Here is a 24,409-nt window from a genome sequence, read left to right on the forward strand (position 1 = left end):
TTTTTGTGAAAAGGAAATAAACAATGAGCATCCTGTCCAATCAGTGTCCAAATCTCGTGTTACTTACTTCAGAACATGATCCACCTTCTCCATTTTATCTTAATACTATCTTATTGGAAGGCTGGCTTTATTTTTAGACAGAATCTTAGTTAACTGTGGTTAAATAGTCATAATTTAAAAATGCACAAATGCAAAAATCTCAGCTTTTTTATTTTTGGCAGATTCAAAGTTGCACCAAAAGTGCTTAGACTTTCTCCACAGTCTACATTCCTTTTATTTTTTGTTAAGAAGAGACCTCTCTTAGTAGCAGTGGCAGCAGTATGTTAAATTTTGAGTAACTCATACTCTTCACTATGAGTATTTTACCCTCACATGTTGCCTCACAAAGCACCACACTGGAACCTCCTACTCTTCCCCACACATCAACCAGCCTGCTTTGGAAGCAACTACAAGCATGTACTGAAACTAATATTTCTTTTTACCTAAGCAATATCTCAGCCCTACAGTTTCCTTTTAAAATAGTAGGGGGATCTCGCCGAAAAAAAGCCTTAAATTAGTCAAATTCTTTTGTGCATGGATGAACAACAGGAAAGCAAAGCCTTGGGGCCTCTGGGGAGGAACCCTGTCCCTTCAGACCTACTCTGATGTGCTCGGGAGATAAGGCTCCATAGTGACACTTAAGGAAAGGCCTGCTCACATTTGAATTTCTGCATTCCTCAAGAACAATTCATGGCAATCACTAACTTTGCAGAGGAGCTACATGAAAGCTTTGGCCAATGAATGAGGGTCATCTGCTCTTTATCACAAGGGTAAACCTCATCCTGGCCAGTTTCTAACCTTTTAACCCTGTGAATTCTTAATTTGCACATGAATAATGGAATTCTTGCTAAGAGTGCAACCTTCAGCTTCCAGTTCCTAACTTTAGAAACCAAGACCTGATCTCCTTGTGTGTCCAAATCTTAAACTCTTGGACACATTAAAGTTTTTGATTTCCAAATGCAACACTAAACATTACAATTCTGAAGCAAAAGATAAGCTTACTGGCAAAAGCTCTGACCAGGCAAAGTAAAAGAACATCCTTGCACCCTGCTGCTACCAGAAACTGAAGAGAGCATTTGCTTTTTTCCTCCGAAGAAAGAATGACCATTTAATGCCTATTCTCCACCTGTTTAATATTTATAGTTCCTTCTGTACCCAGATCACAAGGTAATTTGCCTTCGCAGCAACCAACAACTACTTCTAAACAAAGCTATAAGCCTACAAAATCTCCCACAAGACTTTATTTCACTTAAAACATCTGCGAAGTTTGATCAGCTCATGATAGCAGGCATAAACACTGTTCAAAATAAGATATAAAACTAATTTTGCACTTGTTTTATGGGGTTCAAAACGTAACAATACAAATTACAGCCTTATTTCACAGCTTTACAGCAAAGATGACATTCTGAAACCATTCAGATTGCAATATGACTAAAAAAAGAAGAGACTGCTACATAGGATAACTTTATGTTTGGCCACTAGTTAACCACTTAATCGCTAAGTCAACAACACCTACTGTGATCATTATGGATCCACTATCTCTTCCAGTTTTCTCCAACAGTCATAGTACTCAAAGAAGAAAAGAAAACTTTTGTCACAGTCTTACAGGGAAGGGGAAGAAAAAGAAAAAAAAGTCTGCAAAACAAGAGTCTCACTCCACACTGTGCCATCTATTGCTTCTCAACTCTTCCTTAGTGAAAACTTTTCATTATCAAAACCAAAACAAAATTAGACCATCCTTCTGGTGAAATAACATGCATGCTAAAAAGAAACATTTATAAAAGTTCAGTACTGTCTGAATAAAACCACAAGTGTATTACTATGCTGTATGACTATAGTGCTCTTTCCTATGCCAGGAGTTCTCTGATATTGAGCACAGAGCTCATCTTGCAATGTCTTAGACTTAAAAAGGCCCTGAAGTTTCCACAGTCCTACACAATTAATCCATCAGCCACTGCTGTGCTTTATTTTTATTAACAACAACAAAATTCCTCTCCTCTTAAGGCAGATTCTCTTTACTCTGTTTATTAATGCTGCTGACTTTCTGAAACTTAATGATGTGAATGTAAATGTCCACAATATTAATACTTTATTTTTCATCATTTTATCAAAAGTATCCAAGAACTGCTTGGTCTATTAATTCTGCATGTAAGATGCCATGACACAAAGTAATAACTAGGCAGTTTTCTGAAATCGAGAGTTCAAAGATCAGCTTCTTACAGCATGTGAAAAACTCATCACTTACTTGGAGCCACCTCCCTCCGGGCTGGTTTTCAACTGCTCAACGCTCTAGATCACTGAACAAGGTATTTCATGTCTTCCTGGGGTATTTTATGGACAATTTTTATAACAAGTTCAGAAGCACACCAAAAAAAAACCTAACGAACGTTAACATTCAGAGATTTTGTAATGTAAGCTAATGTACCACTTGTATTAACTAGCTTCAGACTGAATTTGGTAAAACTTGCAATCTACAACTAATGTCAAGTTTCCACAGAGGTATCAGCACCACAGTTTTGTGCAGCTTGCTACTAAGAACAGGGTTGAAGAGGTCAAAGGAAGCCTTTTCCTATTAGATTAAGTTAATCAGTTAAGTCCTATTACAGAGGAAACATGAGAAGACTACATAAACTGTGTACGCTCTGTGTTATACTTTCTTTGAAATGACTCCGTGCACTTTTGGAAAGCAGAAAAGATGGTGCTGTAGAAGCAGCCTACTGGCAAGGCTCTGCACTGGCATAGCATTCCATTCCTAACACACATCCCTTGCTCAATACATTTAAAGATGCTAGGAAATCAGAAAGCAACACACACTCAGGGTCAGGCTGTTAAAGCCGTAAAGGCACTTACACACAACTATTTCCTTCATCCAGTAGCAGGGAATCACCCTAGAAACATGAATGTCACTTCCTAGAGGAACCAAATAACAGGCCCTTACGGTTGACTCCGGAGGACCCCGAAGCAGTTCCAAAAGGGGCAGCACCTGCACCTGCTCAGCTTAACACATGTCAGAAAGGAAAGGGCTTGGTAATTTAACCCTCATGGTTGCCCAGAAAACCCTTCCCTCTTCCAAAGACAACCAGCTCTGCCCTGCCCCAAGATGGCACAACACCAACATCAAACTAGTGAACAAGGAATGATAATTTTTTAAATCAGGTTCGTAGATAACCCTTGTATGGCTACATGAACAGCACTTGAGAAACAAGACCCAGGACTTTTGCAGCAGGTTGCCAGCAGGACTCTGCATCACCACCTGCTGTGGAGACCAGGGACCCACAAGAGCCACCCACACAAGGTACCACTGCCCAAGAGGTCTCATAGGTGGCTGTGCCACTCCTGTCACTTCAGGTACCCAGAAAGAGACCACTACAAGTTTTGCTTATAATCTTTACACGTTTAAAGAAAAATTAAGTTTTTGCACAACTGACTTGCTCTTTGCTTTCGTAATTTGCCTTTTCAGGTACACAATCAAAACGATAGGTTGTTGTGTGCTGTTCAGGGAACTGCTGTCACAAACTCAAGAGCAGGTTAATAAACAATAGCAGGAACTTACTTGCTAGTGTGAGGTGGCTTTTTTGACTGAGAATGGCCCCATACTTGTTCAGAGCTAAGCACTGGTAAAATCCTTCATCAGACAGCTCTCCTTTCTTTCCTTCCACCTCACTGATATATAACGAGCCATTGGATAAAGTGTAGATCCGTTCATTTTCAGATACTTTGCCTCCATTTTTCAGCCATGTAATAGTTATAGGAGCTTCACCACGGGCCTGGCAGTCTAAAACCACCGGATCCTTCCTTGAGACAGTAACATCCTGGGGCTCCTTCACAAAAAACAGTTCACTAAAGCACCATACTCCTAAGAGAGAGAAAAAAAGATTTTTGCCTGTAAGCATAGACGTGCAAGTTACCAAGCGCACTTGTGAGCTGCGAGTTACTGCGCTGAACCCACAGCATGAGGTAAAACTATCATTATTACAGGCTCTGAGGTCCTTTAGCCCTCCGAACTCAGAAAACTGGGAAGACTCTGGCACTGATTTCCAGGGGAGCAAAGCCATCGAGCTGTACATCACCCGCGCGTTTGCTTCCCAGCTCCCAAACGCACCGTGTCAAGGAGCGGGAGACCCAGAGCGGCTCGGCTCGGCTCGGGAGGCGCTGGGGGTCGGGAGGGCCCCGCTGAGCCCGGCTGGGCGGCGGGGGCAGCCACACAGGTGCGACCGGTACCGCACTCGAGGCGGGGCGCCCGAGCCGCTCGCTAATTTTACAAGCCTGCCAACGGAGCCGGAGCGGGGCGGCTCGTAAAAGGCTAATTTTACAAGAAATCGTTAGCGAAAGCCCCTGGCCGGCGGGCGGGGCGCGGCAAACCGCCCCTCACACACATCCCGCCGCCGGCCCCTCAGAGCCCCCGGCCCGGCTCGCGACGCCGCGAGCGCGTGGCTAATTAACGGTCGCTCACCGCCCGGCGCGCGGCTGGGAGCGAAGCCCCGCGGCCCGCTCGCGCCACCTGTCGGCGGGGCGGGCGCGCGGGAGCTCCCCCACGCCGCCCGCTCCGCCGCGGCACGAACAAAGCGCGGGGCCGCAGCCGGTTCCCGCTCCCGCCGCTGCCGGATAAATAAAACCACGTGCGGCGGAGCGGGGCCGGGGCGCGAGCGGACAATGGCTTTCGGGGCGCGGGGCGGGCGGACTCACCTGGCAGCGGGAGTAGCAGCGCCCGCAGCAGCGCCCGCAGCAGCGCCCGGCGGCGGAGCGGCGCCATTCAGCGGGAGGCGGCTGGCATGCCCCGCCGGCCGCCGCGAGAGAGACCGGTCAGCGGGCGAGGGGAGGAGACAGGGGACGGCCGGAGCGGCCCCGGCGCGCCCGTCCCAGCCCTGCTCTCCGCATCTCGTCTCTATTGGCCTTTGGGGAGGAGAGGGGCGAGGGGCAGGGCCGGAGGGAGGGACGCCGCTGGACGGGGCGGGCTCCGGGACCGCTGCGGACAATACTCCGGGGCGGGGGGGCTGCGGGACCCGCGGGCCCCGCGCACGAGGAGCGACGGGGTCCGGCGCCATCTGAGCCCGAACTCCCCCTCCCGCCCCGGGTGAGCACCGACGATGCCCCGGAGACGCGGCCACTCCCAGCCGGCGCCGCCTTGGACAGCGCCGGGACCCGACGGCAGCTCCCACCGGGGCAGCCCCGGACCAGCCCGGCCCTGCCGATCTCGGCATTTGGCGGGTAGGAGCTGCCGGCCCTGCCTACCCCAGGGCGCAGGGTGCCCTGGGCACCACAAACCGCATTGCTCTCCGCAGCGGCACGGCAAGCAGCTGCAAAAACGTGCACTTAGCCAGATCTGGCTTTACCAAAGGGCCGTACCAAAAGCAGATATGCCCACCTGGGCATCCACCAGTGGACCTTGCAGTGCCCAGTGCAGGTGCAGCAAGGGCCGGGTTTGGCAGAACATCCCCACCTCCAGGTGAAACCTGCTTTCCCACACATGCAGACCAAGTTTTGAATATGAGGAAGGGAATGGCTCAGAAATGGAGTGCCATTGTGTCAATGATTCTCACTGACAGCACCAATAAAGCCACTTCAAGATGGCCCTGCGAGACAGGGCTCCGCTGCCAGGGATGAGCTGCCCTTTATTTGTGTCTAGCAGGAAGCAGCCACAAGTTTGTCTGCCTTGAGCCCAAAACAGAGCTTGCCAAAGTGCAACCTGAACTGCAAACAACAGCCTATGGATAATATAATCAAAGCAAATGCTGCCACTATCATTAAACCTTCAGCTTCACCCATGATTTTCCTCCATGCTTGCAGCTACTGATTTCTAAGCTCTTTTTGGCTGTTCAGAGTTCTGGTTTCTAAAGCTACCATGGAAGAAGGCATCTTCTTACTCAGCAGATTTGCCCGCAGTTTGCATTCATTGTAAGAGCTGCTGACTTCAGTGACAGGCAAGTTTTTACTGCTTTTTGTTCCTGCCAGCACCGCAGAGCTCACAAAGCCAGGAGCTGGCAGCCAAACTAGGTCTCTTCTGCTGCATCATCACCAGGACTGGCTACAATCTGAGTCAGTGACCCCTCTGAAAGCCTGCCTTACTTGTCAAAAACACACAATCGGAAGAATTCAGCTTGTTCGATCTTAGCACAAGTTTTTGGGAAAACTAGGAAAGATTTGCTTTGCATGCAAATCAGTTACCCAAAAGGTATCCAGGCAGTTTCACAGTCACTTTGCAGAGCAGAACTGCATATGCACCACCTTGGTGTGCAAAGCAGAGTAAATACAGAAACAGGGCCCATTTGTCTCAGTATTTTTGAATTTTCCATAGTATTTTACTTTATCCAGTCACAAAAGTATGAACTGTGGAAAAAAAAGTATCACAATAAATTTTGTTTGGATTATTTTTAATACTAATGATTAAACATTCATTCTTTCTTGTGTCAAACTCACAACTTGCAACTATAGCTCATGCTGGTACTGTAGTGTCTCCTGCTAAACTCTCCTCACAGTGACCTGGATCTGAGATTTCCTAGGTGACTTCAGCACCTCTAGAAGACAAACACACCAATGGGGAATGCATTATCCAGTAACATTTCTATGCCATCTGCTTGGGTCAATTGGTGCAGAGACTGAACCTATCCCTGGTTAGACGAAACATTATTTCCCTGCAGCCATTTGCTCTGTGCAGCAGGGTGCTGCTTCCGAGTGGGTGGCTGTGCTGGCCGTACTGCCTAGCACTGGACACTACCCCCCTCAGCCCAGGAGGGACACCTCCTTGCCCAGTTCACCAGCCCTTTTTGAAACAGGAGGTGGTCCCAGTGCACCGAGGGACCAAAAAAGTCAACAGAGAGAAAGCGAGCAAGTTGCAGTCCTACTTGTGGGCTGGTTTGCATTAGCTGTGTTGTCTGTGCTCACTGCTGTATTCTGCTGTAGCAGGGAAACAGCTTTACCATCTCCCTGGACTACGCTGTGCCAGCAGGAGGTTTTGACTTGTGAGATCAAATGCAGTATTCGTCTTAAATGGCTAAACGAAGAACAGTGCTTCCCACTGGAGTGCTCCTTGTGCCTGGGTATGGGCAGCTGCAAACACCAGTATTTCCATTTCCACATTTCTGTTGAGCAAAACAAATAGTAAATTCCTTACTAGAATAAAGCGGTCCTATAACTAGATGAGCATAACCTCTCCCTCCTTAATTCGTCAAAAGTCATTATTTCAACACATTGTCCAGTAATTAACTGGATTAGAGATAGTGCAGATTTGCGATAATGTATCTAAATTCATACTTCACTGCAAGCTGATGAACCCATTGAACCACAATTTAAAAGCGCTGCCCACCATAACTTTGTCAAATACACCATGTTAGTAAATACAGAGTAAATAAACACAATGACCTACTTGACTAACCATCTCACAGAACCATTATCTTGAGAAAGCCAGAACAGCAGCCCAGGGTAAGTACAAAATACTGCCAGCCAACATAAACAAAGCTATGGCTACTTTGCTGCAGGGCAGCAATTTTTCTTTTGTCACCAACAAAGACTTTTTTGCTTAACTCAGTCTGTAGTTTTGGTGTATGTTGGAAACTATGGAAGCTTCACCAGTTTTTGTGGTTCTTTTCAGACCCATATAAACCCTTTTCTATGTTTTCTCTTAGATTTTGAGGTCTACAAACAAGCTGCGCACACCTTTCAATTAAATAATAACTCGTAATACTTCAGCAGTCAGCCCCTCAGTGCCTTAAACCACAAGTCAGTAGTAAGAGCTCTCTTTGAAGTGCTACCAACAGCTGGAATAACAGCATGCTGTCCAGGCTGCTGTCTCTAAATAACCTGATTTACCTTATGCTGCATTTCAGCCTCAGTCTCAGCCCTGGCAAACCCAGTTTGTATGTTTCATGAAAATAAAGACTTTAAAAATCAGATTGACAATCCAGCATTTTGATCCCATTATGAACCAGCAAGGAGAGAGAGGAACTTTCCAAAGGTGAATGAAGTCTCATGACAATGATGTTGATACACTTCTCTGAGGTGTTGCCAACATCTCTAGACAGGGAATAGGCAGGACTCAGGAAAAAGAAAGGAGCTGAAAATTCACCTGTAAGCGAAGCTTCCCAGGGTGAACTCCGCATTTATGAGATTTCTGCAGCCACAAGCCCAGGTGGAGAACGTGGTTTCTTTCCAGGTTAGAATAAGATTTTTTGGGTGTGTGTTAGACCATTTGCTTTTCTTCTAGTTTAAACCAGAAATAATTCAGTTTGGTCTGTGTTCATTTTTGCACTGAGCTTTTTGGCTCTATCTGAGAAAAAGAATGGCACCACATTAGCTCTCTCATCCCTGTGGTCTGTGAAAAGCCACCACAGCAGTACAGGTGGTATTTGGCATGGCCACGAACCGCCCAAGCAGGATGCCCACATGCTGCCACGTCTCACGTGACCCAACAAGTTCAGAGCTGGGAAAGTGGCTTTGCCCCCATAATCCATTCCCCCGATTTAGCTTTGCACAGCTGTGCTCTAACACCATAACATTGTGGGACAGAAAAGGATAGGGATGAGTACCCGTGGGTGGGGAAACAGGAGAGGTGCAGAGAGAGCTGCTTACAGCAATGTAAGTGTCCCCATTGCCACATGTGCAATCACAACACTATCTTTAATTAGATGCAGCATATAAGAGAAGGTAGCAGGGTCCTGGAGCCCAAATCTGTTTTCAAACCAACATACAATCATCACCCCAGTCCCCCGACTGCTCTCAGCCCCACAGGCTCAACCCTGCCCTGCTGCCAGTGCCAGGTCCCAGCTCATCCTCCACCTCTGCTGGCAGGTCACTGCAGGCATGAGGAAAGCTGTAGCTACAGGCCGTCAGGGCAGAGGAGAGGGCACAATCACCGTGGGCCGCTTAGCATGGCTGCGGCAGTATTGGAGCTGCGGTCATCTTCCAGGGCAGGCTGAGAGCAGTGGTAATTGCCGGAACCCTATTAACTGCAGGGGAATTACGGCAATTTGCACCGGCTCAGCTCTGCCTTCAGCCAGCGGAGTCCTCAAAACCCAGCAAAGGGGCTGCCACGTCACGGCACTCCTGGCAGGGTGTCATTAACCCTTCTGCTCAGGGAAGCCCCTTTTTTCTTTACAGTTCTTGCTCGGCTTTTGATCTGGTGTCACTGTAGGCATGTTTAGACACTTTCTTGTTGCTCGTGCCAAACTCCTGACCCAATTACAACTGTATTCACAGATTTACAATATGTTAAGCTAACTCTAGTAAGACCCACCATACACATTTGGTCACTTAGTGGATTCTTGCTTCATTTTGAACCTGTGTACAGTTACCATCTCCACAGCTTTCTCAAAGGAGATTCACTCCTTCCATGAGCAGATGGGCAAACACACCTTGGGCTGAGCCCTTGGGATGCTAATGAACTTTCTCTCCAGGGAGCCTTCCTGCACAGGGAAAGAACACCTCTCTGACAAAGGGATTTTAACACAGATCTCATCTGGTTATAAACCAACAAACACTGAAGTGGAAGGAGTACCACTGTTTGCCATACTAGCTTTTTTTTTCCTTCTAGCCACCTTCCAGAGCAGTGCTCCCCTAGCACAAAGCAGTGGGTGCACCTCAGCTGAGCTGTTTCGCAGTGCCTCAGAGGCAGCCTCTGCACATTTACAGCCACTTCTGAAGGCTCATCACACCAGAATGAAGAGGGACCCTGCCAAGAATTTCAGCATGAGAAAGAGGACACCCCAGCGTCCTCCCCTGCTGCTGGAGGCAACCACAGGCAGTTGGGAGGAGTAACCTCACAGGGATCCAGCACAGCTGGAAGGTGTGAAAAACACCTAAGTATTTTTGGTCAGTCACTGCCGTTTCCTAGATGCAAGCCATCAGGTCTTCTTGGTACTTTCAACAAACCACACAGCTGTGGCTACAGAGAGCACACACCTGAGGACATACCTGATCTCAGATGCACTCTTGCCCTTCCATGCAGTGTGTAGCTTCAGTGTGGAACTTGGGTTTACCACAGCTCTGTGCTCTCTCTTCTCACTCTCATACCACAGCTGATGCTCGTCTGCCTGCAGTGAGCTCCTCTGGACACCTAACCTGCCAGAAGACTCTTCCTTTTTTTTCAGTACAGCTTGTTTTCTCTGCTTTATCTCCTTAACCTGGCTCTTTATAGTGTAAAATGAATGGTGAAACACCAAGGATTGCAACATGCAGCTGAAGGTATGGCAATAGGCTGGGACAGTGGCTGCCCTTAGTCATATCAGCCTAGCCACCATGAACATTCTCCCGGACAGGGCAGCCTGCATGCCTCTGCAGTGCCACCTTGGGCTCTTGCATGAGGTGCTGAGCACCATTTACTTCCTCTGAGCTCAGGGATGCTCCGCTCTCCTGGGAGGTAAGCCCTCGGGCCTCGGCTGCCTTGAGACCAAAATGACAGCAGACTGGCAGTTGCAGCAGGAATCTGTGCACTGAAACACATGGAATTATTTCATTAAGGATTTATGCATATGTGGAAATCACAGCAAGGATTAGGAACGGCCAGCAGGTGGAAAAGAGCTGCTCCACAAACTGCATTTGCAATGTATATTTTTTTAATTGGCTCAGTTCAGTCCCCTCTCTCAATCCTTGCCCCAGTAAGACATCAAAACAATACCCTGGAAATGCAGCGGTACTGTACTTTGATGTTATCTTCCATAAATCAAAGTGTTAATACACTGGGTCGATACAATAAACATCAAGCCAGGAATAACTGAACAGAAAGAAAATATCTCCTAGGTTACCACTTTCTATGTTTGAATCTACAAAGGAATCTCTCAAACCTTCCAGACAGAGGCAGCTTTTTGTTACTGTCTTTCTTGCTTATCATGACCCACTGTTCTGCAGCTATTTGTTTAGCAACAGACGTGAAATACGGTCTCCTTTCATCCTGTATAAGTTACCTTCATTCTGTTGTTACAACAGGAAATACGCAAATCATTTCTGCTTCTTTTCCTCTATATGTTTGCAATCAGGAAACAATTACTGGAAATAAAATAAACTAAAAACACGGCAAGTCAGAGGCTGACTAGCAGTTGGACATACTGCTGAATATACCATGCTACAGATAGCTATTTATTTTTGCTGTGAAGTATTGCAGCCTTTTCCTTTGTCTTTGCATTCTCGGCTTGTTAACAATGCAGTCTTTCCTCTTATCTACAATTTATCCCAAGGAACTATTAAAAAGATGGACTGGAGGAGGCTTCCTGCTGCTCTTGTCCTATTTCATCTCACAGAGACATAAGGAATTGCTGGTCAGGGAAAGGCCACTTGGCTAAAGCAGCCTGTGCCCTATAGGTTTATCTCCCCACTGCTAGCACAGATCCCTCCAGTGTGCTGCCCTGTCACAGGAGAGCGATCGCTCCTCAGGAGTGTGAAGATAAACAGATTTGAGGCCTTCAAGGCATGTTCCAGCACCTCCTCCCCCTCACATGCACCCAGGCTTGTCCTGCAAACGCCCCCGCACACAGCACGGCTTTGTGGATGGATACAGAGATGTTTGAAGGGCCATGTGAAGCTGTGACTTGCACCAGAACAGCTTTACCAAGAATTTGGGCTGAACCGCTAAAGGCAACACCCCGGTGCAAGGAGCAAGCCAAGGGGGGTGCGAACTGAGGGAGAGCCAAAAGCTGGGCAGCACAGAGACAATTTCTTTTGATGCCGAAATTAGTGCCTCCAGCAGCTGCAGTTGCTGGGGTTTTATCTCAGCTGGGCTGCAGGAGTCACTTGGGAGCCCACGGGGATTTCTCATCCTTTAGAGGCTTGGAAGAGCTGAAGGCAGGAGGCATGGCTGGATCACAGTGCCCTGCACAGCCCAGGGGACTGAGGGGAACAGAGAAGCTCACCCCAATACCTCTTTCCCCCACACTGTTCCTACCTGGGCCCTGTCCCGGCGCGGCAGGGCAGGAGGAGCTCAGAGGCTCTGCTGGAAGCACATCCACAGGCACCCTCAGGTCCTTTGATGCAGTTTGGCGCTTTGCAATGGGCAGTGCCTACGTTGGGTTGACACAGGAGCTCGCGTGGCCAAGTGAGGAATCAAATCAGAGAACTCATCCTGACGGAAATAACTTGGTGGGAGAAATACAGGTATTTTTTTCTGGAATCAAGTCCCTGGCTGAGTTTATTATGTGGCATACACAGATATGCCTACATAACACATCAGGGGAGCAAGCAGCAGTTAAGGCTGCTAGTAGCATAACTTGGTTTCAGCTGTGCTGTTGCCCAGTATTTAATTATTACACCAGGACTGTTTGCTAAATGCTAAATAACATTTTACTCTCATTTATGTTCAGGTCACTGTGGCCAAACACTGCTACATGACAGAACTTGTATTTGGCAAATAATACAGCTGTGGAATACATACCATGTGCACGCCAAAATGTTCATCCTAAACAACTAGGAAAAAAAGTGTGTGAGGTGAGGCAGGGGACAAGTTACGGAGTTAAACTGGCCTAATATGCTCAGTCAAGGACCAGGCCAGTGCAAGTCACTGAGTGGAAATCCCATCTAGAGCGCTTGTGGCCACGGGGGCATCCCGTTCAGCATCAGCAAGCTGTTGCAGCATGGGAGGCATGACGCCTTAGACTAGGGAAAAGAAAACCTTCGACATGCAGAGAGCAGTCCAAATCCTCCTCCAACTATTTAAACTCCTGTTGGCTTCAGGATGAGCAGAGGCAGACAAATGCCTTTTCCAAGGCACCCTGAGCAAGCTGCAGCCCCTCCCTGTTCACCCCTCCAAAGAGGGACACGCTGACTTGCATCCCGCAGCTCAGCTCCCCATCATGTCCCGTCCTGCTGCAGCTGCAGCTCCGTCTGCAGCCCAGACCAGCCCATCTGCCTGCTCAGTCTTCACCTTAGACACAGCGTGATTAGGATTAATTTATTTCTACAGTGACAGATCAACTGATCCAGCCTGTTTGCGCCTTAAGAGACAATTAAGTAGCTAGATTTTTTCCAGTACCTTAAAAGCATTTACCTGACTAAAATGTTGGTCACTTTCCTAACCCAGGTTTATGTATGCACGCAAAAAATTTCGACTTCATCTCTTATCTTTAAAAAAATATAGATGTTTATATAAGTGAAAATTCGATCTTATAATGCTTTACAAACAGACTTTGAATTCTCAGTGTGGAGAAGAGTAAAAATGAATTATTTTGAAAAAATGCATACTTTTTAGTTACATGTTAATAGAGTCCAACTATATTCTTGCCTTGGATAAAGCAGCAGCTCTTATGTTTTGATAGCTAACTTTTCATGATGCTAAGAGATGAGAAGTAACATTCCGGTAAAGTGCAGACAATTTTTTTACTAACCTGTGAAGTAATTATTCTGTGAATCTTCAGCACAGGATATACGTGATTGTTTAATACTTTTTGCACAGGACGCCTGGAATTATTTGACTAAGACCCAGCATATGAATGAACAGCTTCTCAGTTCCCTGGGTTTTGGTCCATTTTTGTAAGCCTACATAGAAAGGAAGGCATTTATTTAAAACTCTGCATTACAGCAATCAATAGAGCATGAACAACTAATTAGGAATAAATCTATTAAGGACAGATAACTAATTGCTGGGCAGCAATTAATAGAACGAGGGGACTCATAACTCCACTGAACACTTTCTGCAACTGAATTTATTATATAATGTATCATAACTAGAAAATAATGTGTTACAGTTATTCAAATAAAATATATTCACAGAAACCACAGCTTCAGCTAAAGAGTAATTTCTAAGGTCTTCTATATCGCAACCACCTATAAACTCTGTTATCCGGGAAAAAAGAAGCAAGCAGGTTTTCAGGACAAAGAGATGGCACGGCGTGGCGAGGGTAACCTCTACTAAAGTGGCATAGTTTGTCATATCTGACAACTCACTCAAGAAAGTTATCACTAGTTAAGGGCCTGACCCTGCATTCCCTAAGTAGACAAAAATCCCTTTGAAGTCAATGAAGCATCCTGCTCAGATAGCTATATCAGTATTTGGCAATTAATGAAAACTTTTCATTTCTTAAGTAGATTATAAAAGGTTTTCCCTGAAAAACAACTATTACATGTTACTCACAGCAATTCCTCAGCAGTGCAGTTTTGTTTCCGGCAGCTCTTGTAGCACAGTAATTGTTTCTCACTAACTAGGAATTACCAAAAGTCAGAACCACATTGTTTTCTATTTGCATTGATCTGTCTTAAGTGTTCTTCTGGAGCTGATGTCGAGTTGAAGGTTTTGACAGCTTCGCATTCAAAAGGTCAGTAAGCAGTCCTCAGGGCAATTTGATTTAAACCTTTAGCATTTCACATACTCCCAAGCAGCAGTGCATAGTAGGACATGTGTGCTCACAGCCTCCGAAAGGTCATACTTCCCAGCCCTCAAAACAAAACCCGAGTCAGAAATATTTCAGCTTGTAGAAAATACCAGGAAAAAAATACAAGACAATTATGAAAACATTTTCCATTAAATTAAACTCAAAAGAGCTTAAGAAAAACAAATTGTGATGTATGTTTTTAGAGTGTGGTCTATTTCAACAGAAAGTTTTACTTTCTGCCACATTTAGGAAGGCTGCCTTATCTGTCCTTCCTCAAGAGGCAAGCTCGTTACTTAATGTCTGTTCAGGTTTCCCAAGCCGCTCTGCCTCCCCCCTCCCTGAAATCCCAAGCCGCTCTCTGGGATGAAAACCTGAAACCTACAATGCAGAATTTGTTTGAAGTCTCATTAAGCAAGAAACCTCAAATTAAGGACAGCTCAGCAAAACAAAACATTTTTCTACAGAGTCACGTGGATGTAAACCAAGCATTACATGGAAGTTCTCCCTCATTATCCCCTTTGCAAGCTGTTTGTATTCTGATTAGCGTGCTAATGATATATGTTCCACACAGAAAAAGCAATTAAGTCTCCACTTCAAAGTAAAACGATTTAGTATAAGAGTACCAAAGCCTGTGCTTGCATCTCCTACTGATTTTGTGATGCCGCGGAGCAATACGGCAGCTGTTAAATGCTTAATTCCTGCTTATAACAATGGAAGATGGTAGGTGTTTGTTACCTTTTAAATGTATAGATGTTTCAATAAGGTGCTTGTATGGCACCAGAGGTATGGATTCTTGGTGGTGATGGTGGTCTAACTTCAGATAAGTAAGTGACCTACTCTCAGTTCACATCATAAGAACTGCACATTGATTCCTTTACAGAAATCCATTCATTAAAAAGGGGAGAGAGTAAAATTAAAAAGCAGAATCTCATTTAAAGAAAATAGTTTGATAAGACCCTATGTGAAAACCCCAGCATCACAACAAACTAATTAAAAAGAAACAGAAAGGACAACTCAAATGAACAGAGCATGAAGAACAGCAGACAGAAGAGCCTGGTCTCCTAACAGTCAACATTCCTTCTGACCACACAAGAAATGAGTAAAATGAAAACAGTATTTTAAACTACATATATTCAGTTTTACTTACTTCATATGTGTTTTAGTACGTTATCATCCTAACGATATAATTCCCACTGCAGGGAATTGATAAGAATATAACGTATTTGTTAAAGTTGCACTGAAGAAAAGTACACAAGGAAAAAAGTAATCTGTGCTGATCCAGGACACATTTCACACTGACGATGCCAGCGGCAGCTGCGGATTTCAGTGAGACACGCAGATTTTTGTAAAGACGTCATCAATTAGTGAAATAGCAACGAACTGCACTATGGGTTTACAGAACAAATCAAAGGCCAAGGCACTAGGTAGCTTGCAAAGTTTATGTATGAAACAATGAGGTTAAAGAGGGAAAAGTAGGATAGAGAAGCAAAATTAGTAGCCTGCAATTAAATACTTTGCCTAGGTTTGATGCATAAGTACTCCACTCTGTCTCTAGTAAAAATAATTTAATATGCTAGAAATGTGATTTATTAATAGAAATTAAAAACAATTTAAGTCCTGTCCTTCTAGCAGCATAAATGAAGCCTCAGAGGCACTTAAAGGAAATTATTGATTTAGCTTCCTGCTAACTCACAGCTCTGCCTCGTGATGCAACAAGAATGGTGAAGAATCACCTGTACCGCCTTGAGAAGTGACAGATCTGAGACACGTAACACCCAGCCCCAAAACCTGCCAGTCGGTAGAATCGAATCTTGAAGGAAAACAAACAAAAACCCAACAAAACAACAACAAACAAAACAACACTGCCCCAAACCTCCAAATTATTGCCGAATGTTTCTTTTTCATTCCTAAAATCTCATTTCTGTAACGCCGGCCTGCAGAGCATTTCCACATACGTAAAAACCTTTGGAGTAAATGAGAAATTTTAGAGAAAGACAATTTCAGACCAAAACCCTTTAAGTCAATATAAATCAAATTATTGACATCAACTGAAAATCTAAGAAAACCTTACCCGCAGCAGTCTAAGTAGACCTTTGAATTATAAACAGTTTATACTGCAAGACTTCCTTGAGGTTAAACTATACACTTTATGGATTTTAGGCCAAACAAATTCACTTCTTCGACAGCATCATATTTATTCATTCAGGAACAAAACACCATTTGCCATATAATGGCAATAATTGATACAGGAATAAATGTCACCACCATCACCATTAAACGTGAAACAGAAGCTGGTTTGACTTCACCAGAAAAGTTCAGCTCCTGCCAGATTTCCAAAGAGGTTCCGGGCTGTCCTTGGGTGCTCTGACCCCGCCCCGTGGGGGTCACAGCCAGCCCGGCTGTCCCCACGCTGTCGCTCGGGGTCCCACGCGGGGCCGGACGGGAGGGCCCCCCCCCCGCAGCGCCACCTGGCGGCCCAAACGGCACCTCGAGCCGCTGCGAGTGCTGGAAAGAAAATGGTCAAATCGAGGGCACATCCTCAGTTGTATTTTCTCAGGTTCTACAAAAGCCGGTTTGAATCAGTACTCACGCAAAAGCCATAATCAATAGCAGGGAAGTGTTTTGCTTCCAGCTTTCAGGCTCGGAGCAGCCCAGAACACACTGCCAAAGGCACCCCTGGATTTTCAGTGCAGTGTTTCTAAAGCTGAGAAAAGTGAAACCATTCCTGTTGAAACCATCTCCCTCATGTTATGGTCCAGTCCTTGCTCTAGAATTAGCATCTTGCTTAAGTCTCTTCTTAAAAACCCAGTTTCTTCACAGGTCTATGCTTTTTAGCCAGTTCTGCACAAAATCTCTTACCAAGTGTCTCTTACCTACACATTCTGTTTTTCCAGCAGATTGGTACCTTTAGCTCTTACCTACCTGGGAATTTTTTTCTGCCTTACCCCTCATCTGGTACTGCCAGATGTTAAGAGTAATGAAATTACAGTGTAAAAGAGATGGAAGCAGCTGTTTGCTCTCATCTGCAGCTGGCACACTGAGCCGTACTGGAAACCGTGTTTCTGGTGAAGAAAACAGTAAGTGTTCATAGCAGCATCTTTGGACTTGTCCCCTCAAATCTAAGCATATATGATTAGGGAACCCAGCACAGTGACATGCAGAAGATACAAGTACAAATGGACATGCAGCAGATCCAGGAGAGCATATCCTTGGTTAGCCAAGCCAGCACCCTTGTTTAGCTGTTCATAATGCCCCTCAGAAGCCTCCCAGATTGCATCTCCTCATGTTGCCTTCCCGCAGACATCAGGGAGTTTAGTCTCCTGTAAAAGCCAGGGTTTACAATCTTTGTATTCCTTCAGATGCTTCAAAGACCATTCTGCCCACTTTTCTCACAAACAGGTGGCCCAGGACAAGTCCTCAGCAGGATGCATTTCCCATGCTGGTGTCTCCTCTGACCCACACCTACAAAGCTCCATACCAGCCTGTCACCCCTTCCACAGATCTCCCTGCATCTCAGTGGCTCAGCTATATGAGCCATGTTTCTTGCTCCTCCTGGTCTTTTCCCAACTGCCTGCAAGTGTGTTCTGGCACATAGGTGGGTCCTGTTCAGCCCGTGGCATCCTCAGCAAGGGCTGCCTCACTCCCTGCCACAGTACTGAGCACCACTGACCTCTCTTCTCTTGCTTAGCCACAAGCTGTTATCACCATTCCTGAACAAACCTAGTTTAAAGCTCACAGGAGGAACTCTCTGCACTCTATCACTCATAAATTCTTGGTGTGAAAGCTTGGTTCAGGCCCATCTAGTTCTGAATCATTCCCCTTAATGCAAATTGCTCCTTTCTTCATCTATTACAGCACCATAGCAATTTTGTAAATTCATACCCAAAGGTGGAAAGCAGCCTTTCTTCTGATGTCAGAAGTCACAAGCCTCCAGCTTCAAGGATCTTGGGAATCTCCATCCACCACCTACCCAAGTAGGACCTCCAGCTGCCCCTTCTTAGTCCCACTGCATGGTTTGGTCTTTTGCCTCAACAAGGTCTCTGTGAAGACCCTTATGGTCTCTCGTGGCTCATCCTCACCAATGGTACAAGGCTTCTTCACTTCTCCTATAGCTCTTTCATGGGGTAACTCAGTGCCTTGCCCACAGCAGAGCTCCTGCAGGCAAGGCCAGCTCTGCCTCAGCTCTCAGGAGAGGCACCAGCACTCCCTGGAGCCCAGGACCTGGCAGCTGCACCCTTCTCCAGGAGCTTCCACCATGTGCCAGGGCTGCTTCCCCCAGCTGGCACTAGGGACCAAGCCCGGTGGTGCATCCCCATCACTGCTGGGTAGTCCATGCTGCCTGCAGCAGAATTTTGGGGCCCCGTTCGCATCCCTGCTACACTCACCACTGCTGTCTGTTGGCTGCGCACCTGCCGACCAGCTGAGAAGGGTGTTCCTACAGCAGGAGAGGAGCCCTGTCCTCCCCCAGACGTTGTCAGCTGGCATTTCTGTGGGGCCTCCACCTTCGCCTGTCCGCTGTGTAGCGTTTCTAGGCTGGCCATACAGCGACCTAGAGCTTTTATAAAAACATAGTCTTAAATTTTCAAAGACTGCACACCTTGGGAGCAGAACACGAGGAAACAACACCACTGCACCCCAACACCTGTACAAAAGTAGCAGCATATTGTGGTAGGTGGAACTGCCACCTCACTCTACCTAGGAGTACTAAAATGACTGAATTCTTGCGATTTCAAGACTACGGATTTGCACCAAAAAGAACCAAGTCACAACTTAGTAGAATAAACTTTTATTTATTGTTCTCAGGATCCTTATTTTATACTTTAAAGTATGCAACAAAACCTGCTACATTCAAATCTATACAGATTTACTGATATATCATTTGTTTTACAAAACTGCATATAGATTTGGGAAATTTGTATAAGTTACCTTTATTTACATGTAATATTCTCAGCCCTAATGACCTAGTCAAAGAATAAAACAAAGTGGGATTTTAAATATCCCTTAAGACCCATTACATTTGTTACATAATTTACATATCTTTAGAGATGTGCTACACTTCCTTCTTGCATATTTATAAAGACTGTGACTAAACAGAAATCTGCTGGCCAAAGCTAGATGCTGTCATTTCTTCAGATCATATTGGTAATAAAATGTTAAAATTAGAGCAATCCAGGTATATAAACCATTTTTTTCTTTTCGAACCAACTTTGCTAATCATTTATAACCAGCACTTGCTCAAAAAAAGTGTTAGCAATACAAAAAATACCCACATTTACAAAATAAATCAAACTAATATTTATATGACAAGTTGATCTACAATAAATTGCACATTGTTGGTTATGACTTTGGTTATACTGTATTAACAAATTTGGTTTCTAGACTAACAGTGGAGGGAAAAAACAATACAAAAAACGCAGCTATAGAAACTAGCATAACCTGTAAACATATTACAGAACCAAATTCTGCACCTGATTACATGTGCATAACCTCCATGCAGTTCAGAGAAGTCTGCACATGCCAGACTGCTGAATTTGGCTCAGAAAACCCTGTAAACATGTTTTTTATTGTTATGTAGTGCAATACTGCAAGAATGGATAATAAAGGCCTCTAACTACCAGTAACTAATACTGAGTGATATCCATACAAATTTCACTTTAAGATTACTTTGTTGCAAAAGGCTGAATTGAAAATATTATCCATCGGTGAACTACAAATTTATCCAAAAAAGTGATGAACTCTCAAACCAACGACAGTATACAAATTCAGACAAAAAAGGATGTAATTTTTCACTACAATTCAGAATTATGCTGCTTGCTTGTTTTATATAAAAATCCTGGTTTTGTTACACTGTTTTAACAAAAGTGAGTTGAAAACAGAAATCTAACACACAAAATGCGTCAGCAAGTCAACGTTCTGCAAACGGATGGCTGATAATACAAACAAATGCTTTCCAATGTTTTACCTAATGCGCTGAGTCATAAGGTGCTTTGGACAGATCTGTAGCAGCACAGATTACGACACTGCATTACATGAAGTTTGCTGGTTTGGGGTTTTTTTTGTTTATTTTTTTTTGTTTAAACAGTTTAACAATTTCAGTTGTTCCTTTTAAAGCAGCAATTCAAATCTACACCCTCTGCAAAAATGTCTTCACAGTTTTACTTCAGTAGTGTACTCCAGGACAGTCTGGCAAATACCATAGAAGAAGAAACTGCTGAAAAATATTTTTGTTTTTGACTTACTTGGCACTGGCCCACCCAATGTGTATATTATAGTTATTAGCAAAGTATACAAAACTGTGGAAATGGCAAAACACATTTTCAAAAGTTAGTGAATTTTTAATACTTACATTACAAGTGATACTATGAAGATTCAAAAGCCGTGTAACTAAATACAATGGTAGTCCCTGGAAAATACAAATCTGTTTGTAAACCCTTAAAATGAAATTGCAGCACTGGACTGATGTAATTTATGTCTGTGTCTTAATCAACCCCATCAAAACCCTGAGTATTTTCAATCGCTAGAAGAAGTTTATCCCATAAATCTTCAAACGAGTCATATGGAGGCAAATCCAAGCGATTAAAGCTGAAACACAGATGAAAACTCTTAAGTATTGTATCACTCTTACTAAAGGTCATAATTTAGCTAAATTAAATACTCACCAGGTATGAGCTCTTGGCAGTTTCTCAGGGGTACCCCACTGCTCAACTGTAAACAACTGTGGTCCATTTGAACCTGCAGAAAAGAATACATCACTTTTCACCCCGCTATGAGGTTCTTTTATAATTAGAAAGTCAAATTATGAAATATTTTGGGTTTTTTTGTAATCCAATTCTGGCAATAGTAGGAGCTATCTATACAGATCAAATACAGTCTATACTCTGTCAATAACCCCAATTCACTTGTCTTTTTAATTATTTCTTGCTACATCTTAATTTCAAGAGACTTTTACACCTTAAGCTCCGAAGTCTAAGACCTAAATATATATACATATTAGTTGCCATTGAAAATTTTATGCAGAAGACAGTTCTATACTGTATAAATTTTCCATGTAAAAATTTAGACATCTTTATCACAGCATGCCAAGTTATATAATCTAGCAGAAAGTATTCAATATCCACCTTTACCTATGCAACAACAGAGCCAAGTAACTGAGAAATTTTTGAAACTGTGAGCATGTGTGTACTCCAGGGATGTACAGGTACACCTGAGAGAACTTATGGCTAGCAAGTGCAGCTCCAGCTATGCCTGTGCCTTCAGCAGCTGTCTTACAACATGTCATATCTAAAAGTTCCTTGGACCTCTCAACTCTTGCCAGGGGGATGCAAAGGGCATTTTGTAACCATTTCCTTAAGCTGCTAAAGGCATTTGTGTGTGTCTGGAGAAAACTGTGTTGTTTAATTTACAAACCAAAACAAAAAACTCACCACAAACAAAAACCAAACACCAAAACACTATCTTGTCAGAGAACATATTATCTGATGGTGAGTGTCCTCTGACTATTCTATAAGGAGACCATCAACACAGAGATTGTATTCCAAGGCAGATGTCTCCCCAAGGAAGAGTAGCTTTCTGCTTCTGAAATGGATGATGTGAAACATGTTTCAGATTAAAGATGAACAGCAGTAATGAGAGCAGGTTGATCTATGAATATGGCTGAGGTATAAGTGCTGTGTAGAGTACCTTTAGACCTATGACATTAATTTGGTGGGGGAACACAAGAAATACAAGAAAACCACACGTTTGTTTACTGTCCTTGTTCTTAAACTTGGGTGGATTTATCTTGAACACCAAGTGCTCACTCCCTTCCAACAGGCAGAAATGCCTCTCTGGGCCACAGGAGGGAGATGTCCCGCTGGAAAGCCAGCTCTGGCCTGCAGCCAGGAACAGCGGCACCGGCAGCAGCACAAAGCCACGTACCAGCGCCGCAGAACCACCTGCAGCTCTTCAAGTACAGGCAGGTACTGGAAATGTAATTGTTATCACTACTGGGACTTAGTGAGGATGGCATGCTGGCCAGAGTAAAGCAAAAATAACTGAGAGAAAAAAAAAAGCACTGCGCAAGACAACTGCTAAATGAATTTTTCATGAGTTAATAGAACTACAGAAACTGGGTCCTGGCCAGAAGGCTGCCCAAGGATATCCTAGTCCTAGGGCAGAAGGAAGCCAAGAGCCTCAACAGTTTATTTCCTCATTCCTTAGTTCTCTCTCTGGTAGCGTTTTTAGACAAATAAACAGAAATACAGATGCAGCAGAAGTCTGATTGGGTTCCGCTGTGATGAGCATGTGCTGTAACTCCAACAGTACCAAGGTTTAGGTGCAACAGCAGACACATGGCTCAAGTTCGCTGGGGGCCCTGTCCGTGCCATTGGAACTCACAACTCATTCACTGATGGAATGGAAAACAGGATGGAGTCCTTCTGATGGGTGTTAAGAGAGGGAGAAATGGATACATGTTGTGGTGGGTGATATTTGTTCACAACTCTGGTGTTTTATAAACAAATCACTGTCTTGTTTACAAAGAAGGAGATGTTTATTCAAATACACAAGTTAGGCTATTCAGTTACTTGCACAGGATCTCAAGCACTTTCAGCCTTAATAAAGTAGCGTAGCAGAAAACATAATAGCTGATGGCAGTGGAAAACAGACTTCCCGTCAGCAAAACAGCCCCCACCCTTCATGGGCTGTTCTCTCTGCTTGCCCCTGGTCTTACCACAGTGTGTTTTTTGGCTCTGTTATTCAGGTCTGCTCCTTGCTGCCATCTGCTTGGTTCAGTCTCCTCATTGTAGGTTCACTACTTCTGGCATTATGCTTGACTCATGTCATTTCAGTGGTCCCCTTTAGAATGTATCCTTGCACACAATTGTATCTGTACAACCATGGCTTTTGAGCAGATAAAAGCAGTTGTGGAATCTGAATTTAACTGCTAATGCCAGCATGTCTTTGTAATCAGATCTTAGATAACTGAGAATTTTCTTCAAGCTCAATCATGTGTTAAGCAGGGATTTTTGCGGCTCTTTAGAAAATCCACATCAATTTGAGAGGTCCTACACACTGAAAAACTTCCAAAACCAGAATTGAAATGAAGTATTTATAGAACATGGATAACGTGTGATCTAAGTGACTCTTTTCTAACTTTGCTTCTTGTAACTGCCAGCATATACTCATTTTAAAAGCAAAATTTGAAAATTAATATGCCTATGTTTGAAGACAAACATAATGACAATGCCAGTATTATATTCTCATTACTTAATTGTAAACATAATCCTAAGTACTCACCATACAGCTCAGCAAACCCATTCATAGGTACGCGTGATGTGCCAGTAACAAACTGAAGTAATCTTATTCTCTTTTCAGAGTCCATCATTAAGACTGCCTACATACGATAATGATTACAATTAAAGATTTATTTTTAAATTAAGGTTTTAAGCTAGCAACTGTGTTGAACAAATCTGCCTTCTCTAAATCATTATCCTTTATACATACGTATTTTTTTAGTGACACACAGCCTACTTCTCTGCCTGCTGCTAAAAGCTATGAAGTCAACAATTTTTAAATGGCACTGTAACAAGGGCATGGTTACTGGCTTAGCAGGCTGTTAAAATACTTCCCTTGAAGATTTGGCCCCCACTTTCTTTGAACTCTCCTGATGCTATGAACTAGCAGTCAAATTCCTGTAATTTATTAAACAGAAGAGTTTACCACCTCTTTAGTGTACCCATGCCAGAAAAATCTACACAGAAATATTTTTAACCCCAGTCAGACATGGATTTTTTGGTAAAAGCAAGTATCAGTAGCATATTTATATTCTTACCACACATTTCATTTTCAGTTTTCTTACTGTCTTTCTTAAGAGTTTTAATGGTCAAATATTTGCCTACTTATTGATGAATCACACGATAAATTAGCAGAGCTGAAAGGCAGCAGCTTTCAAACAGGCTTTAAGTCAAAAAAATAGTAGAACTTCACAATACCTTCCAGAACCACTGTATTACTTGATGGTTGATGTTGTAGCCATTTTTGTATTTTGTATGTAGCTTCCAATCAGCCACATCCACATCTCCCAAGCCACACATTAATAACTA

At 44.0% G+C, this 24,409-nt stretch overlaps 2 protein-coding genes across 3 annotated transcripts in view; both read right to left on the bottom strand.

Moving 5' to 3' along the window:
• PRTG (protogenin) overlaps positions 1-4,792 on the bottom strand; it is a gene marked incomplete at its 5' end in the record, with an annotated part of 80,875 nt that extends 76,083 nt beyond the window's left edge. Inside the window, 2 exons of the mRNA XM_080351230.1 lie at positions 3,593-3,895; positions 4,726-4,792. Coding sequence (XP_080207356.1) covers positions 3,593-3,895; positions 4,726-4,792 — 370 coding nt within the window. The remainder of the gene's footprint in view (positions 1-3,592; positions 3,896-4,725) is intronic.
• A 14,710-nt stretch (positions 4,793-19,502) lies between these two features.
• NEDD4 (NEDD4 E3 ubiquitin protein ligase) overlaps positions 19,503-24,409 on the bottom strand; it is a gene marked incomplete at its 5' end in the record, with an annotated part of 56,348 nt that continues 51,441 nt past the window's right edge. For both annotated transcript variants that reach the window (XM_080351399.1, XM_080351398.1), the window contains 4 exons: positions 19,503-20,909; positions 20,987-21,059; positions 23,604-23,700; positions 24,299-24,406. In XM_080351399.1, the coding sequence (XP_080207525.1) occupies positions 20,807-20,909; positions 20,987-21,059; positions 23,604-23,700; positions 24,299-24,406 (381 nt within the window). In that variant the 3' untranslated portion in view covers positions 19,503-20,806. The remainder of the gene's footprint in view (positions 20,910-20,986; positions 21,060-23,603; positions 23,701-24,298; positions 24,407-24,409) is intronic.

Source organism: Nesoenas mayeri, assembly GCF_963082525.1.
Source record: "Nesoenas mayeri genome assembly, chromosome: 11".
Lineage (NCBI taxonomy): Eukaryota > Metazoa > Chordata > Aves > Columbiformes > Columbidae > Nesoenas > Nesoenas mayeri.